The sequence below is a fragment of the Acomys russatus genome, chromosome 11, assembly GCF_903995435.1.
Source record: "Acomys russatus chromosome 11, mAcoRus1.1, whole genome shotgun sequence".
In the NCBI taxonomy this organism is placed as follows: Eukaryota; Metazoa; Chordata; class Mammalia; order Rodentia; family Muridae; genus Acomys; species Acomys russatus.
In genome coordinates, this window is record NC_067147.1 from 7240421 (window position 1) to 7259941 (window position 19521).

The window sequence follows — 19521 nt, forward strand, 5'->3', positions numbered from 1 at the left end:
AGAGCAACACATGACACTGACCTCTGACCTACAACACACACATACACACACACACACACACACACACACACACACACATGCACATGCATGCACATATACTCACAACACAGGCCTACATCACACACACACCATCATAAAAATGCATGCTTATAAGCTGATGGAAAGCTCTAGAAGGGAGGGCAGCATCAAGCGTATAATGTAAAAGTGGGGGGTTGAATGAATGAGTGAAAGGTGAGTCCATCCATGGAGGGTTTTAGATAGAAGCAAGGTCAGTTCTTCCTGGGGACAGGAATGTTAATCCAAAGTGAAACTGGGTATCATGGCTGAGTGTTTGCCTCCCGACTTCTCCAGCACAGTCAACTGCCATTCACCAAAAAAAAAAAAAAAAAAAAAAAAAAGGCACAAAAGTTGGATTTAAATAGCTGTGGGATTGTGCTGGATACATGAAGTAATCTAAGATGGGAAAATGTTGAGGATGTGTGAGAAGGGGCACACACACGGAGACAAAGGAAATGTGGCAGAAATAATAGCCTGCAGACCCCAGTGAGCTGAGAGTGTGGTGGCGGTGAAGCCACAGAGGAAATGCTCTAGGAAAGTAACCTAAGTGGCATGGTTAGAATGTTTGGGGTGCTTCATAACAACAAGGTCACGGGCACACCTACGGCAGGGAGGGGAGAGGGGAGGAAGTCATCAGAAGAGGGGGGAAAGAAATGAAAGGTCAGAGTGTGCCGTAAGGGTCATCCTCATGGGACTGACATCCTGAAGAATGGAAGCATGGGTTAGAGTCAGCAGCGGCAAGGAAGAAACTCATTTTCAAGGCCAAGGGGTGGGCTCCGCACAGCCCGAGGAGGAGAGTGGCAGTCTGATGACACAGTGACAATAGTCAGGAAGCAACAAGAGGACTAAAGGCCACCACCCACATCAGGCTAATAGGCCCAAGAGAGACCAGCCCCTGCTACAGAGGATGAGTATTCTAGGGTCACATGGGGACCAGAGCCAGTCGACAGGTGTGGGTCAGCTGTGGGGACAGGGTTGACCAGGTGCCATGCTGCCAAGGGGACGGATGAAGGGAACCATTCTCTACCATGGTGCCTTTTCTCTCCTTCTCAGCCACGTCCCTGGGGCTGTCACACAAAAGCTTCCTCCCTGCCTGACTCTCAGTCCCCGTGATGTCATTTCCCTAGGAGTCTGAGGTACAGCCAAGTGAAGCAACATCAAGCCATAAGACTGTGTGGAGGCAGGCTGCCAGGCAGCAGCATGACAGAGCATGGCAACATGGTGGCCCAGAGCATCCGATTCACAATGGCCACAAGAGAATTCCCTACCCAGCCACTTCATCCCCCTCCAGGGCAAAACATAGAGCACAAATGGCTAAGGTACCTTGATGACAGAGCACAAACCACTCCCAGTGTTACGTCTCTACCTGTGACGTCAATATCTGCGACAGAGAAAAGACCACATCGATTGGGCATCTCCTAACTGTTAGGCTCTATGCTCAGGCAGGCATCTCCCAACTTGTACCTGACAATGCCCAGTTCAAAGATATGAGAAAGGATGCTCCGAATAGCAGAACGACGCTACCTCTTTGTCCGTCTTGGAAACCCTACACACCAAGATCTTTTTAGTTTTTAATATCTCAGATGTGCAGAACTATACCACACCTGAACCAGTGTTTTTATAGATAATCATGTGGGGAATCCACCTATTTTACCACCAAGATGTCTCTATTATACATTTATCATAATCCTAGGAGTAACTCAGTTTGGGACCTATGGTCTGAAAATATGGCAGAGCAGTGGTTTTTTGTTTTTTGTTTTTTCTCTCCACTAGCTATGAAATAAAATGGTAAGACAACATAATTCTCAACCTTCACCATATTATTTTATTAGCACACAAAAAAATGTGAGCTACGGCCCCTGTTCATAAGCCATATTCTTCAAACTGGCCCTCAAATTTTCACTGAGACTGCCAAGAAGGAAAAGAAAGTTCAGAATTAGAGCTGGCCCAGAGCCGGCCATATTCCCAGAGGCTCACAGAGAGCTTTGTCAAAATTGGCAAGGATTAATACTTTTAATGCCCAGGACTGAATGTTTTCTAAATGAAAATGTAGTTATGTATGACTTCCTGACCATGACTGAATGAAGTCTCTGCAGCTAGGACACTGCTGGGAAGGAAAGCCACAAATGAGATTTGCCCTACGCGGCGGCAGTTACTCTGCCTCCTAGGAAACGCCAGGAAGCAAGCTTTGCGTCAATGCTGCATTTTTGTAACTCAATTTATATATTTTCCTCCTGCAGTCCATTGTAAACATGCAGGGGGTGAGGAGGTAAAAGCGGAACAGCTGACCGGCTAGGAGAAAACATCCCGCCGAGGAGGGAGGATGGGCAAGGAGCAGGTGGTCAGCCAGCGTGGTGGCACCTGAGAGAGTGGAGGGTTCTGTCTGCTGGATCTACAAGCCACTCGGTAATGGCTTTGACCCTGAGTCACAACCTTGAGGATATATCAAGTGACCAAGTGTTTGAGCAGGACCTTGATCCTCCCATGTCGTGAGGGTACACAACACACACACACACACACACTCACACACACGTACACTCACACACATACACACACTCACACACATACTCACACACATACGTACACACTCACATGTATACTCACACACGTACACACACATACACTCACACACACACATGCACTGATTTTTTGCTTCACACTGTGACATTGCTTAGTCTCTCTGTGCTCATCAACACTTTATACTGAGTATTGGGGTCCCTACTCTGCACATACACATGGCTATATCACAATGCGCAGCCATGGGTCCACCACCTTCACCTCCTCCTGGGTGTTTGCTATGGTTTGAATGTGGTTTTGTCCCAACCATGTGAAGCCTTAGTCCCCAACATGGCAGTGCCAGGAGGTGGCGCCTTTAAAAGGTAATTAGGTCATTCACAGACACTCAAGTATGTTTGTGGGAGTGAGTGAGGTGGCTCGGAACTAGGATTCGTTACCCTAAGAATGGACTGTGACGAAGTAGGTCAGCCTCCTGCCTCAGCCATTTTCCTTCTTGATGTCACAAGATACTTAACAAACCCAAGTTAAGGAAGGAAGGGTGTGTGTCGGCCCATGATTTGAGGGTACAGTCCATCTCGGGGAGAGGGGGGTTAGAAGCAGGAGCCTCAGGCGGCTGCTCTCACTGCATCTGCAGAGTTAGGGAGCCGGATGCTGGCACTCAGCTGGCTTTCTCCTCCGCCTAGAATCGCAGTCCATGGACCTTTGCTGTGCACATTTACAATGGCTTTGTTTGTGTTTACGGTAGGTTTTCCCACGCCCGCTTAACCCAGTCTAGATACTCTCTCATAGGTGCGCCCAGAGGTCTTTCTCCCAGGTGAGTGTTTAGACCCTGACAAGCTGAAACTCAACACCAACTGTTGCTGTCACACTCCCTGCCCTCTCTGCTTTCCCACCCCTGACTCTCTCATCTGTGTGCCCTCCTAGCACTGCCCCCTCTCCCTCTTTTGCGTGACTGCAGAGATGCCTGTTTCTTCTCACTCTCACGGGCAGTCTCTCCCTTCTAGTCAACACAGGTGAACAATCCTCTAACAACACTGAACAATCCAGGTGCTTATAAGACTTGAATTTCTCCTGGGCCAGCTGGTGGCTTGAGTATGTTTGTTTGTTTGTTTGTTTGTTTGTTTGTTTGTTTTTGATTTTCGAGACAGGGTTTCTCTGTGTAGCCTTGACTATCCTGGACTCGCTTTGTAGACCAGGCTGGCCTCGAACTCACAGTGATCTGCCTGCCTCTGCCTCCCAAGTGCTGGGATTAAAGGTGTGCGCCATCGCAGCCCAGCTGGGTATAATTTCCTTCTATCTATGGTGATAGCTTGAACTTTTGAGTGGGTCTCCAAAAGTGTCTGTGTTATATCCCCCATGGGGCAGTGCTGAGAGCTGGAGACGCTCTAAGACTTAGGGTCAAGGGAAGATCGTGGGGACTGCCAGTGACAGGAAGCAATGCTGGCCTTACGGCAAGAGAGCTCGTTAGAACAGGTTGCTGTGCGATGACGTTGTCAACGCATTCGGTCCCCTTCTGTCCATGCCTGTTTCTCTTTCTGCTTCTTTGTGACGTGCCTCGGAGCCAGGGGACTGCATCAAGGGCCAAACAGGTGATACTTACCTGATATTTGATCTCGAAAAGTGTGAGCTAAGTGTAAGCTCTTTGTCTTAAAGCACCCGCCATCAGGGATTCTGTCATAGCCAATCAGAACAGACTAACGCATGTAGAAACCGTGCCCAGACACTTTCACAAAAGCCCCAGATGCTTTCCTCTCCTGCCACCTTTCAATGTGGTCCTGCCCTTGGCTTCTGATCCAAGGGAGGTCTCACTCCCTGCCTTAGACATCAGGGGAAGGCCCACCGTCCACCGGCTCTCACCTACCGCACTAGTCTGTACAGATTCATTTTCTGGTTTGGCTTTTATATCGACAAGACCATCGGCGTGGCGGAAGGAGCAGTCAGCCAGGACGTCATAGAAGGTCAGCTTCTGAGCCTGCAAGCCGTATTTCTGGAGCCACTCCTGAGAGTTCCAGGTGTCTTCTACATTGTCCTCACTCTCAGCAGGCATTGCTCCTGAAAATGATAGTTTGTCAGCCAGTCACATTGCGTGAGCAGTCCCTCCAACGCTCCCAACCCCCAGATGTGCTGATCTGAAACGCTGCCGCTGCCGGACAACAGAGCCCGCACACGGTTCCCTTCGGGAAATGTGCTACAGTGGGAGTCTTCCTTTTCACCTCTTTTCCACCTCTATCTGTGCAGACCAACCTCATGCCTGGGTGGCTCTGGCTGAGAGACCAAGGCCATGTGACAAGAAAGCATGGAATACGGGGTCAGAAGCTCTAGGTTCAAGTCCTGGCAAGTGGCTCAAATGTGATTCGCTCATTTTGCCATTTTGAGCTCAGGCAAATATCTTTACCTGCTGATGGAAGATGGTATCTCCTTGACCTTCTTAGGGAATATTTATTTTATACTTCCAGGTGACTGAAATAATGTGTCATTCTATTTAGTATTGAGAACAGTGGGCTTCCTGTCTGACACACTGTGGAACTCCTAATGTCTGAATTTCCATAGACCCAGTTCATGACTTAGGTATAATTCACAGAAAACAAGTGATATGATTTAGAAAGGTTTGTTAAGTGTACCCAAAAGTGTATGGGGTAGATGTTTGGTCCCCAGTGTGGCAATGGCGCTCAAAGGAATATGGCGTCTTGGCATCAGCAGTCTCTAAACTCTCCAGCAACGTGCACGAAAGTCAGAAGGTTTGAGACGGAGACGAAGGTTGTATCTTATTTTGTTTTGTGTTTCTGTGGCAAACAGAGTGATTCAGTGAATCTAGCCTTGTGAATGTGATTTATGAAAGGGGTTAAAAAAAAGTAGATCCATGCAGCCTGTAGGTACACAAGGTCAGTCAACATACGAAGGTTGGTAGGCTGCTGCCCACAAAGCCCTCTTGCTCCCTTGGTGAGTTTAATCCAAGTTCAGAGTGTGACTCTCAGCTCTGTGAGCTCAGAAACCTCATCTGAAGCTTTATCTAGAACAACTCCCCTCCCCTCCCCTCCCCTCCCCTCTGCTCTCCCAGGTTACAGGCTAGTCCAGAAGGCCAGCTGCCCTCCAGCTTTAGGTATGTTCCCCCTTGGTGCTTTCCAAAGGTCATCAGTACCGCTGTGTGCAGTATCCAGGACGGATTGGCTCAAGGGCTCCATGGTGAGTCACTCAACCAGAGGCTGCTCAAATTCCTCATCATGATGTAGTGTTTGCACAAAACCCACACACGTGTTCCTGTACACTTCAAATCATCTCTAGATCACTTGAAACACCCAACATCGGGCAATGCTTGCAAACAGTTGCTATAGTGTACTGTTTAAGGAACAACACAAAAAATCCTGCACAGTTCTGGTACAGTTGGCTTTTTCTTTCCTTAAATATTTCTGAGTCATAGTTGATTCGATCCTCAGAATCTGAGACTACAAGACACTGACTGTCATTAAACGTAGCTCCCAGGCCTTGTCCCACTTTGCTTTCTGTTGCTGTAATGAAACACTGAACTGACTGAAAGGGTTTATTTCAGCTTACAGTATCATCCAGAGACGCCAAAGCAGGGACTCGAGACAGGAACTGAGGCAGAAGCCACGGAGGAACATTGTGTTCACTGCTCACTCGCCTTGCTTTCTTAGACAACCCAGGGCCATCTGCTCAGAGTTGGCACCGCCCACAGTGGCCTGGGCCCTCCCACATCAATCATTAATCAAGAAGATGCCCCACAGACTTGCCCACAGGCCCATCTGATGGGGGCAAGTCCTTATTTGAGGTTCCCCTTTCCCAGGTGGCTATAGTTTGTATCCAGTTGACAAAGGCTAGCCAGTGCAGGGTTAGAGGGATGACTCAATGATTAATAGCACGCACTGCTCCTGCAAAGGACCCAAAATTGGTTCCCAGAACCTATACCAGGCAGGTCACATCTGCCTATAACCCCAGCTCCAAAGAATCTAATGCCCTCCTCTGGCCTTCGAGGGTACCTACACACACACACACACACACACACACACACACACACACACACACACCATTTTTAAAAAAATCAATCTTTAAATAAAAGACTAAATTACTATCAGGCTTATCACATTTAATAGGACCTGGGGAAATAAAACAGGTTATAGCCAACTAGCTCTCCGTAACATGTTAAGAAGCTGTCCATGGGTGTGCCAGATGAGCCATGCCCTCGAATTTTAACGGAATATCTTGAGAGAACTCACTGTGAAACCTACCAGAGCCAGAACTGCTCAGAGAAGCTGGCTTCCGCTTTCAAAAGCCCCCGTGGGTACCATCCCGGATGCCAGCCGGCAGCTTCACGTAAACTGGTATCTTCCCACCCATCTCTGGGAGTTCGAACCAGACCCCTCCCAGAGCACTCAGCCCCTTGAGCTTCCGTGAGAGCCCCAGGCACCACTGCATGCAGCTAAAGGACGATGTGGCTGTGGGTTGTGGGAGACCAGCCTCCTGAGAGGACCTTCCCTAGGACTTCTTCAGTCGTGATTAGTTACCTCTTTATTCCCTCCTATGTAGCTGGTCCCTTTTCTTCCTTTTCCCTGTTCAACCAGTAGAGTGGGAAATAGTTTTTCATTCAGTGATTTCCATAGCAACACATATTCTTTCACTTTGTTTGGGGGACTATTTTCTTAGGAAAAGATGAAGGCCCTTCATCAAGTGTGAGTACAAATTTGTGATAAAAAGAAATTTCTGGACCATACAGGCCAACCCCAGCAAGGGGTTTTTGGGTTTTGTTGTTGTTGTTGTTTTGTTTGTTTGTTTGTTTGTTTGTTTAAGAGAGGGTTTCTCTGTGTATCCTTGGCTGCCCTGGAATTCACTCTGTAAACCAGGCTGGCCTCAAACTCATAGTGATCCGCCTGCCTCTGCCTCCTGAGTGCTGGGATTAAAGGCATGCACCACCAATGCCCAGCTGCCAATAAGGGTTTTTAAAGAGCCTGAGACGAACCTTCACCCTTCAGCTTCATCCAGGACCAAGGGTGCAGCCACTTATGGGCAGGAGTCAGGATCCCCACTACCAGGAGGAGGTGAAAACCCCTTCCAGGCAGAGCTTCATGAAGGAAACCAGTGGCAGCCAGGCGACCAGAGCAGAGAGCCCAGGCCACCAAAGCTGGAGGAACAAGAGAAAGTGAAGGGTTTTTTTGTTTTTTGTTTTTGTTTTTCATATTCATTCATTGCTAATTACACCAATTAGTGGCTGAGGCTCGTTAGCCTCGGAGCAGGACATCTGTTCATTAGCGTCCCTTACTGAGGGCTCCTCTCCCAATTCTTTTGCAGTTATTTTAATTAGGAGTGTTGTAGGAATCCTCACATCAGAGCCTCCACTTACTGCAGCAGCGTGAGCTCGCAGTGATGCTGATCACAGGGCCCTCCACATCTGCACGGCAGGCTGCTAAAAACAGTCTCAGAGTTCTGAGGAAGGGGAGTGGACGGTGGAGCGCATTCACGCTGCAGAATTCCCCTGCCTGCTCCCCTCCACCCTGCCGGTCAAAACATTTCTCAGACATGAAGCCATACCTACCAACGCCTCTGAAGACCTGCACGGTTTAGCCTCGGGCACAATCAAAATGATATTGGGTGTGGTTTATCTATCACTACCCACTCCCTACCTTCAGAGTCACAGCCTCAAGGGGCACCATCAAGGATTCAATGCCCAACCCCCAACTGCACCCTCTGTCCTCTGCTGAAAGCTACTCAACTGCCACCGCATCCCTGCTCTGCTAGGTTCACGTGCCTTTTAAGGGATTGTCAGTCAACGACTACAGTCGGTTTCTAGAAATAGCATCAATCGGATGATCCTTACAGTGAACTCCACATGCTCTGCCCACGCTGAGCACCAATGGCTGCTACTCAGCATGTGGATCTTCATGAGTTCAAGGCCAGCCTGGTCTACAAAGTGAGTCCAGGATAGCCAAGGCTACACAGAGAAACCCTGTCTTGAAAAAAGGAAGGAAGGAAGGAAGGAAGGAAGGAAGGCTGGCTCCCTAGGCAAAAAGCTGGAGATCCTAAAAGCTTGGGGTTTTATTGATGACTTTATTTTAAGACATTTTTCAGAGCATGGGCAAGGGATATTACCACAAACAGGATCACTTGGGAATCTGAAACTATTTAGTTCTAGAGTCTTTCTCTCCAGGGCATTATGGTGGGCTCTGCAGAGCAGAAACTAGTACACACCGGCAGGGAAGAGAACAGAGGACAGCTGGGAAAAGAGGAAGATGAACAGCCACTCTAGGAAATGCCAGCGCCTCCTGCTGGTGGGGTGTGTGGCCCCTCAGCAGAGGACAGCTGCAGACCTGTGGCTCCTCTGAAGGTGAAATTGAAGACTTCCGGGCAGAGGCCAATTTGGCACGAGACAGAAGTCCACCTTCCAGCAGTTGCGCGCATTTCTGTGCTTGTCTGATATGTTCTGCTAATGCACATGTGCTACAGCACTGAGTGTTGAGCGCATGCGTCCTGCACCTCACGGGTCCCAGCCAGGAGGATGGAGATGGAAGACAAAAACCCACCAATACTCCAGAGCTGCTTTTCTGCGAAGATGTGGTGTCCTGGGCCCCACATATGAGTGCTGAGGCCTGATGGGAGAACGGAGGGGCCTAAAGTCTAATGTCAAATGTGTGCCCGAGTCCAAGCAGGAAGCGCTAGACTCTGGCTTGAGTGGAATATCAGGTAAAGGCTGTTGGAATTTGTAACCCTTAACTTCAAGGGAGAATGGAGAGGGATCCCAGGGAATTCTAGGCCTGTTCTCCCCTGGAATACTGTAAAGTGATTTTTTTTTTAATTGTTACTTCCTTCTTGTTTAATTCTGTAAAAAATCAAATCATGGTTTCCATTGCAACAAAAGGCTCTCTCTGTTGCTCACCCAATTTGTTTATTCGAAACCCTGGGTCACTAATTACTATAATCCTTTGAGGGTGGAGAAGGTGGGAGAAAGGAAATGAGGCAGGAAAGAAGCAGGTTTAAAAAGAAAGTAAAGCACTAATAACGAAGAGGCACGGAAGAGGAACATGCACCCTTCGGTCCACACTTCTCTCATTTTCTCTTCTGTCTCATCATCTGAAGGATGCGTGGGAAATGGCTTTTGATGCGGGCAGCATCTCAGCTCTAACGGGGCGGGGTTTGGGCAGCTTCAGGGGACTCCAATCCATGACACTTGCCACAAACAACTCAGCAGTGGGAAGCAATAGTGAGTTCAGCAACAACCCTGTGCAGGATCACACGGAAGCATTGCCAGGAGCCCAGCCTGCAGGAGGAGAATCATAGACAGCATGCATTGATGCGCCTGCAACTCAGCAGTCATTGCACCTGAAAACAGCTGGGGAACCACCGAGGCAGCCGTACCTCAGCCTGTACACCAAGCAGCAACTTTGAAAACAGCTAGATTGGGCACTAGAGAGATGGCTCAGCAGTTAAAAAGGACCTGGGTTCAATTCCCAGCATCTACGTGGTGACAAATAAATGACTATCTGACATTTTTATGGCCTCTGGAGGTACTATACATGCATGGTGCACAGACACAAGATACCTATATGCCCACAATTAAAAAACAAATGTTCCTTAAAAACTGTTAAAAAAAAAAATAGCAGGAGGGGGTGGCATCTTTAATCCCAGTACTAAGGAGGCAGAGGCACGTGAATCTCAGTGAGTTGGAGACCAGCCTGGCCTACAGAGTGAGTTCCAGGACAGCCAAGGCTACACAGAGAAACCCTCTCTCAAAAAACCAAAGTCAAAGCCAAAAACAAATCCAAACAATAACAACAACAACAACAACAAAAAAAAACCCAACCTGTTAAATAGCCTGGTTGTGGCCAAGATCTGTAGATCAATTCAGGATTTGGATATAAAGTGGACAGATGAAGTCTAACAGCCTTGGGGAAGCTGTGAGGTCTGAGTTCACTATGTCATGAAGGTGGAGTTGCAGGCGTTTGTTTGTAACTTATAACCATCCTTCAGATTTCCTTCATCCAGAGCAGTGGGTCTCAACCTGTGGGTCTTCGGCTCCTTTGGAGATTGCATATCAGATACCTTGCAAATCAAATGTTTACATTATGATTCATAACGGTACCAAAATTACAATCATAAAGTAGCAATAAAATGATTTCATGGTTGGGGGTCACCACAACATAAAAAACTGTATTAAAGGCGGTAAACTTTAAACCCCTTCCCAGATCTAGCCAATGGGCAGAACATTCTCCACAGTTGAGTGGAGAGTGGGATATGACTTTCTCACGTACTCTGGTGCCTCACATTTGACCATGTCCCCTGGAGGGAGAGACCTGGTGGCACTCAGAGGAAGGACAGCAGGTTGCCAAGAAGAGACTTGATACCCTATGAGCATATACAGGGGGAGGTAATCCCCCTCAGGAACAGTCATAGGGGAGGGGAATAATGGGAAAATGGGAGGGAAGAATGGGAGGATACAAGGGATGGGATAACCATTGAGATGTAACAAGAATAAATTAATTTTAAAAAATCTAAAAAAAACTGTATTAAAGGGTCACAGCATTGGAAGATTTAGAACCACTAGAGTTTCAGCGAACATCTTTTTTCTAAATACTTCTATTCTTGGGCGTCTTTCCTTTTTCTCCACAGTGTTCACTGAAGCATGAAACAGCACACGTTTCTGTGGTCCCTGACTTAGCTACTGTTCTATTGCTGTGAGGAGACAACCATGACCAAAGCAACTTATAAAAGAAAGCATTTAACTGGAGGCTGGCTCACAGTTTCAAAGGGTTGGTTAGAATAGCATGGTGAGGAGTATGGCGGCAGGCAGGCAGGCATGGTGCTGGAGAAGGAGAGTTCACATCCGATCTGCAAGTTGCAGGCAGAGAAGGAGAGCAAGACCCCCAGTGACACACCTCCTCCATCAAGGCCACACCTCCTCCAACAAGGCCACACCTCCTCCAGCAAGGCCACACCTCCTAATCCTTCCCAAACAGTTCCAATAGCTGGGGATCAAGCATTCAAACACTCGAGCCTATGATGGCCATTCTCATTCAAACCACCACAGTCCCACTTATCTAATCTCTGCTGCTCTTGCTGTTGCCAACAGCCACTCCACTGCTGAGCCTAAGGCAATATGCATTTGTGTGTAGGTTTGTTCCAAAGTAGTATACTTAAGCTTTTACACTGAGGCATTTATTGCATTTGAGGTGATGGTAGTTTATGGGAAAGATACAAGTCCAGGAGCTCTGTGCGTGTGTGCGCATCCAGTCGCTCCCATGCCATTTGTTGGGAGGTTATTTTTCCCACACTGAAATCTCTTGACACCCTTGTCAAAGTTAAATAAAGAATAAATGTATAGGTTTGCTCTGGGGTCATCCCATGAATCTCTGCATTGTGTTTTCGGGGGGCTTTTCTCTACAGTCCTGGCTCAATGAACACTCACTTTGGAGCCTCAGTTGCTGTCTTTCTGCTTCAGCTTCCCAAAGGGCTGTAGGGCTGTAACCTCAGGTCAACGGCGCCCGGATTTTATGAAGCCTTTTTTTTTTTTTTTTCCCCTAGTCTCACACAGCCTTCGCTATTACAGTTCTGTTGTAAGTTTTAAAGGCGAGACGCAACTTGTCTTCTAACTTTGTTCTTTTTCAAGACCATTTCTGGCTGTTCTGCGTCCTTTGCATTCCCATATGAGTTTAAGAACAGCTTGTCGCTTTCTGCCCAAAAGCCAGCTGGGACGTCTGTGGAGAGTGTGTTAGACTCTCAAGTCAGTTTGGAAGTGGCCAACTTAACAAGGTTAGCATACAACTTTATTAATTTGAATGATCTGTATCTCTTTCTCAAGATACAATTCCTATGCCTCCTTCATTAAATTTTACTAGTATTCAAATGTTCATGCATGTATATGTTTGTGTGTGTTCACGTGTAGGTGGGTGCATGTGTGTCATTGTGCAAACATGTGTGTGTGTGTCTGTGTGTGTGTGTGTGTGTGTGTGCATGCACACGCCAGATGACAATCTCAAGTGCTCTCCCCAGGAATGCTATCTCTTCCTTTGAGACAAGGTCTCTCATAGCCCTCGACTAGAGTGCCAGGCCAGTGGGTCCCAGGGAACTCCCTCCCCACTTTCCCCAACACTGCAATAATAAGCATGTGCCACCATGTCTGGCATTTTATATGGGTTTGGGGGATCAAACTCGGGCCCTCCTGTTTGGGAGCCAAGCCCTTTACTGGCTGAGCTCTCACCCAAGGCCTTTAACTTTTGGTGGATTGATACATGGAATTATTTTTTTAACCTCACTCATGGCATGCCCCTTGCTTATCTATAGAAATACAGTTGGCAGCACTGATGCCCATGTCTGTAACCATGATGAACCCTTCATTAGCTCTGACAGCTTCTTTGTAGATTCATTGGAGTTTCTATATGCATGACCCTTATCTGTAAATATTGTTTTACTTTCCGAAGTGCCAAATAAGAGCCTTGTCGTCATCTCTTCTTTCTTTCTTTCTTTTTCTTCTTCTTCTTCTTCCTCCTTCCCTCCCTCCCTCCCTCCCTCCCTCCCTTCCTTCTTTTCTTTCAGGGGAGGGGGAGGTGGCACCAACTGTACTGGCTAAACTCTGGTTTCTGTTTAGCAGAAGTGAGAGGACACACCCTGTCCTTCCCCTGATATCAGGAAGAACACTATCAGGCTTTCATTGGTGACTCCAACTGTGCATATTTCACAGATGCTCTTTCTGAGGTTAAGAAAGAAACTTTAGGGGCCAGAGAAAAGGCTCAGCAGTTAAGGGTGCTAGCTGCTCTTGCAGAGAACCTGAGTCTGCTTCCCAGCATCGGCACTGATTGGCTGGCAGCCACCTATAAGTCCAACTCGAGAGAATCCAGTGCATCTGGCCTTATACACATCCTTACACATGTGTCATATACACACAAAGGCACACACACATATAAACATGATTTAAAATAAAATAGAAGCTGGGAGATGGCTTGGTGATGAAGGGTACTTGCTGCTCTTGCCAAAGACTTGGGGTCACTTTCCAGCACCCACATGGCAGCTCTTAGATATCTGTAACTCCAGTATATATAATTTTTTAATGTAAAAAATAATCAAGAAAATAAATAATTTTAAAAGGTGATCCTAGATTTTATTTTCTTGGGGGTTTTATTTTTGTTTTCATGATGGGTCATTAGATTTTGTTGAATGACTGTCTTGTCTGTGTTGAGATGACTGTGTGTTTGCCCCCTAATATTCTGTTAATATTGTATATAATATTGGTTGACTTTTAGATGTTGAACCAACCTTAACTTCTTTAATGTCTCTCATTTCATCAAGTTGTAAATTTTTTCTGGTGGATGTAGTTTGCCATTATTTTGCAGAATTTTTATGTCTTTCTTCATAGTAAATGTTGAAATTTACTTTCTTGTGGAGTCCTCGGCTTTGGTTTGAAGGTAACATTGGTCTTATGGATTGAACTAGAAAGTAATATGTCTTCCTCTTGTACGTTTTTGAGAGGTTTCCAGAAGTGGCATCAATTATTGTTTTAAAGATTAATATTTTTTAAATTGTGTGTTTTTGTGTGTGTATATGTGTGTGTGTGTATGTACATATGCACATTCATACACTTAAGTGTGAGTATCTGAGAGGTCCAGAGGAAGGCATCTCATCCCCTGAAACTGAAGCTACAGGTGGTTATAAGCTGCCTGACACGGATGCCAGGAACTAAACTTAGGTGTTCGACAAGAGCAGTGCTCACTCTTAAGCTTGTGCCCTCTTCCGGACTGCTTTGTTAAATTTGACTTTCTTGACTGTGCACACTTTGCTTGTTTAGAAGCTGCACCCAGATAGCATCTTACCAAGAGACAGGAGACAGCAATGGGCAAAGCCAGCTTTGGTACGTTTCTAACCACGTTCCTCAGTATCTCACCGCCACTCAGAACCACAGCACAATCTTGCTGGTTATTCAATACAGAGCCAACAAAACAACCCTCTTCCCTCTCTCTCTGTGCAATAAACACTCTCACATCTTGCCTGGAGGGCTTGAAAGAGCCCCGAGCCGCGTGACATCAAATGGATATTCTAGAACACGGCAATGTTCACAGTCAGCTCATGGGCTCAGTTGGTAAACTCTGGGGCTCTTGCTGTTTATGATTTAAGCGTAGCTATCCTGAACGTGGAGGCTGCGAATCTCTAGTGGGTCTCAAATGGTTGTGGAGAGGACCCCAAATGAGGAACCTTGGAATGTTTGAGGTGTAGCATAATAATAATAAAAAAAAAAAGTTCTGCTTACTCGAGTTTAGAAAAATTATGACAAAGAAGGCCACATTTCTGTTTCAGAATTCTGCCTGGACCCCTCACAGTGGGGATGCACAGGTGAATATTCCAGAGCCTCTGGGCAGCCAATCCCCTCTCCTATGTTATCGATAGCCCTATATGGAGCCATAATTGACAACAATCAATTGCATGCTTAACTTGTGGAAACCAGCACACCTTGAACAGCATGTGGCTAGGTTTAATGTCATGTCATCAATAGCACATGCTAATGATAAACTCAAAATTCATATTTTTAAACATGTATTTTGCCTGCATGTATGTGTGTATGCATGCACATGTGTGTGGAGACCAGAAGCCAGTGTTGTCAGTTGTTGGTATATTACAAATGGCCGTAATTATGTTCTTGTCTTTGACTTGTTTAGATTTTCTGGTTTTTTTCATGATTCAGTCTTGGTAAGTTGCTGTCTAGGAATCTGTCCATGTCTTGCAGGTTATCACATTTGTTTATGTACGGCTGTTCATTGTGACCTCAGTCACCTCTGACCTTTCTGAACAGCCAGTTGTAACGCCCCCTTCCACTCTCTGGGCTTGTTTATTGGTGTCTCCTGTCCTTTTCTTAGTATAAGTCAGGCCTCTTAGAAGCGTCAGGCCTGATTTGCAGATCTTTGGAGGGCTTTATTCTCTCCACTTCCTTTCTTCTCAGACCTTTATATTCGTATAGGACTTGGCTGGTCCTTCCATCGCTAGCTCCTGGAGGGCAGTGATGGGCAGTGATCTTTGCACTGTTCTCATGGGGCAAAGGTTGCTACACACTCTCATCTTTTTTTTTTTCTTTTTAAAAAATATATCTTATTAATTTATTCATATTACATCTCAATAGTTATCCCATCCCTTGTATTCTCCCATTCCTCCCTCTCTCCCATTTTCCCCTTACTCCCCTCCCCTATGACTATGACTGAGGGGGACCTCCTCCCCCTGTATATGCTCATAGGGTATCAAGTCTCTTCTTGGTAGCCTGCTATCCTTCCTCTGAGTGCCACCAGGTCCCCCAGACAGGGGACATGGTCAAATATGGGGCACCAGAGTTCATGTAAAAGTCAGACCCCACTCTCTACTCAACTGTGAAGAATATCCTGTCCATTGGCTAGATCTGGGCAGGGGTTCAAAGTTTACAGCACGTATTGTCCTTGGCTGGGTGCCATAGTTTGAGGAGGATCCCTGGGCCCAGATCCACCCATCATAATGTTCTTTTTGTAGGTTTCTAGGACCCTCTGGATCCTTCTATTTCCCCATTCTTTCATGTTTCTCTCACCTAGAGTCCCAATAGGATGTCCTCCCCTCTGTCCCACTTTGCTGGTAAGTAAAGACTTTCATGGGACATGCCCCTTGGGCATGCCCCAGATATAAGTGAGTATATACCATTTGAGTCTCTCTGCTTCTGGATTAACTCACTCATTATGATAATTTCTAGTTCAATCCATTTGTCCACAAATTTTGGGAATTCCTTGTTTTTAATAGCTGCATAGTATTCCATAGTGTAAATGTACCACAGTTTCTTTATCCACTCTTCTACTGATGGACACTTAGGCTGTTTCCATGTTCTGGCTATTATGAATAAGGTTGCTATGAACATGGTTGAGCAAATGTTCTTGTTGTGTGCTGGAACATCTTCTGGGTATATTCCAAGGAGTGGAATAGCTGGGTCTTGATGAAGCCTTACTTCCAGTTTTCTGAGATAGCGCCAGATAGATTTCCAAAGTGGCTGTACTAGTTTGCATTCCCACCAGCAATGAAGGAGTGTTCCTCTCTCCCCACATCCTCGCCAGCATGTGGTGTCACTTGAATTTTTGATCTTAACCATTCTGATGGGTGTAAGATGGAATCTCAGAGTTATTTTTATTTGCATTTCCCTGATGACTAAGGAGGCTGAGCATTTCTTTAAGTGTTTCTCAGCCATTTGACATTCCTCTGTTGAGAATTCTCTGTTTAGTTCTGAGTCCCATTTCTCAGTTGGGTTATTTGGTTTGGTGGTGTTTAATTTCTTGAGTTCTTTTTATATTTTGGATATTAGACCTTTGTCTGGTGTAGGGTGGGTGAAGATTGAAGATGACATGAGAAGATGAAATGATCTTCCTTGCTCGTGGATCGGGAGAATTAACATAGTAAAAATGGCCATCTTACCAAAAGCAATTTACAGATTCAATGAAATCCCTATCAAAATACCTACACAATTTTTTTAAAGACATTGAAAGTTCAATTCTCAACTTCATATGGAAAAAAGAAAAAAAACCAGAATAGCTAAAACAATCTTGTACAATAAAAGATCCTCCGGAGGAATCTCCATACCTGATCTCAAGCTGTACTATAAAGCAACAGTAATTAAAACAGCATGGTACTGGCACAGCAATAGGCTGGTTGATCAGTGGGATCAAATTGAAGACCCAGATATGAATCCACATGCATATGGTCACTTGATTTTTGACAAAGAAGCCAAATCTATTCAATGGGAAAAGGATAGCATCTTCAACAAATGGTGCTGGTATAACTGGATGCCTACATGTAAAAAAAAGTAATTGGACCCATATTTGTCACCATGCACATAACTCAAGTCCAAGTGGATTAAAGACCTCAACATAAAACCAGAGACACTAAATTAGTAGAAGAAAAAGTGGGGAAGAACTTGGAACACATTGGCACAGGAGACAACTTCCTGAACAGAACACCAACAGCCCAGGCCTTAATAAGGTCAACAATTAATAAATGGGACCTTCTGTAAGGCAGGGGACACTGTCAACAGAACAAAGCGACAGCCTACTCTCATGTTTATACTATCTATGCTATAGACTTTGATGTGCTGTGTCTCCCTTTTCTTTTGTTTCTGGGGAAAAATTTAACTTCCTTCTTGATTTTTATCCTCGATCCATTGCTTATTCAAAAGTAAATTGTTTATTTCCCATGTATCATGTCATGGCTTCCTGAAAGCTTTAGGCGTGCCATCCAGGAGAGCTATGATGCAATCCAGCACAAGCCTGGAAACTTAGTTAAAACATTGTGAGTGGCTGGAGAGGTGGTTTCAATGGTTAAGAGCACTGGCTGCTCTTCTAGAGGACCTAGGTCCAGTAGCTCATAGGCATCTGTAACTCCAGTGCCAGGGAACCTAATGCTCTCCTCTGGCCTCCTTGGGCACCGGGTATGCATGGGGTGCACACACATACGCAGGCAAAACATCCATATATGTGTAAATAAATAAACGTAGTTTTAAAATACTTTGAAGTTTTTGTGTGTGACCTTGTCACTGGATCATGTAGCTCTTGAGCATGAATCTTGTAGATGACGGCATCATGTGTCAATGCCAAAAGGTCGGACACACCTGCTAGATGCATGTTGACACACGGAGTCATGTGGTCACTTCTCCTTTTTTCCAGCATTGGGTGGCACCCAGGTAGAAATAAGCTGTGAGTCTACTGTCAGCATACAGTCACTGTTTCAGGAACAAAGGGCAACCCAGGCCCAGATTTCTTGAATATGCTGATGGTGCGTTGTTCAGAAAGAACCAAGACAGCCCATCAGCTGAACCGGCTGCCCTCACAAGCCACTCCTTGTGACCTAGAACGGCCCATGTGTCTCATTCATAGTCACCAGCCTGAGGTCAAACATTGAAGGATTCTAACTGGCTCAGGACATCACCACAGTGAGTGACCGGCCTCAGGCTATGGCTACCCTTGCCACAAACCTATGTTACACCCTAAGCCAACCTGCCAAGACCAGCCAAACAACTAGGCTACAACCAAGGTCCACATAGCTATGGGTTGCCAGCTGATGAGTTAAATCCCTGATTCATAAGCATTGCAACCACCATGGGTGATGCCAGGTGGGACATAGGTCTAGTGTCCCTCTGTGGCATGCCTTCTCCTACCACTACAACTGTTTCAGAGGCCTCATCCACTAGCAGGCCTAGGATGGAGGCCATTGGGACAAGCCTTGGGTTATGTTTGACCAGCTGAGCACTCAATTCCAGGACAAGATCTTGTGATTCCAATTGTCTTACCCACGTGGGATCTTGGGTCATGCTACGCGGTCCAAGGTTGGGGTAACAGTGGTGAATGTGGTCCCTTAACCATCCTGGCGTGTGCTAAGTTTGGCCACCTCTCAGTCTCACAGATTCAAATATTCACACAATCTTGGGTATTTGAGGCCCATCACACAGCTGGCAGAGATACAAAACTCAAGTGTGTCCCATTTGGGCCCAAGTCTCTACCAGGTGGTATAACACTTTATCCCCACCCCCATCTCTAAGCATTGACCCCATAACAGTTGTGCCTCACTGTGACTTGACTTTGCTACTTTGTGGGTTCTTCTTTTTCCTACCCTTTATCCCCACCCCCATTTCACCCCTATCATTACATAGGAGAGAAAGAAGGATAGAGGAGAGACAGAGGGAGAGATCCCTACATCTCATTTCTTTCTTCTTGGGTTTTTTGTTGTTGTTGTTTTTTGTTTGTTTGTTTGTTTGTTTGTTGTTTTTTGTGGGTTTTTTTTGCTTGTAGCTGGTCTTTTCTACTTTGTGGGTTCTTCTTTTTCCCAACTGTTATCCCCCTACCCAGGTTTCACCCCCTATCATTAGATAGGAGAGAAAGAAGGGAGAGAGATAGAAAAAGATCTCTGAATCTAATTTCTTTCTCATTTTTTTTCTTCGAGCATGTCTACTAACCGACTGCCACC

General features: G+C 46.0%; 1 protein-coding gene across 1 annotated transcript in view; it reads right to left on the minus strand.

Annotated features, from left to right (window-relative positions):
- Positions 1–19521, minus strand: part of Vwa3b (von Willebrand factor A domain containing 3B) — a 178888-nt gene that overhangs the window by 95839 nt on the left and 63528 nt on the right. Inside the window, 1 exon segment of the mRNA XM_051152785.1 lies at positions 4436–4626. Coding sequence (XP_051008742.1) covers positions 4436–4626 — 191 coding nt within the window.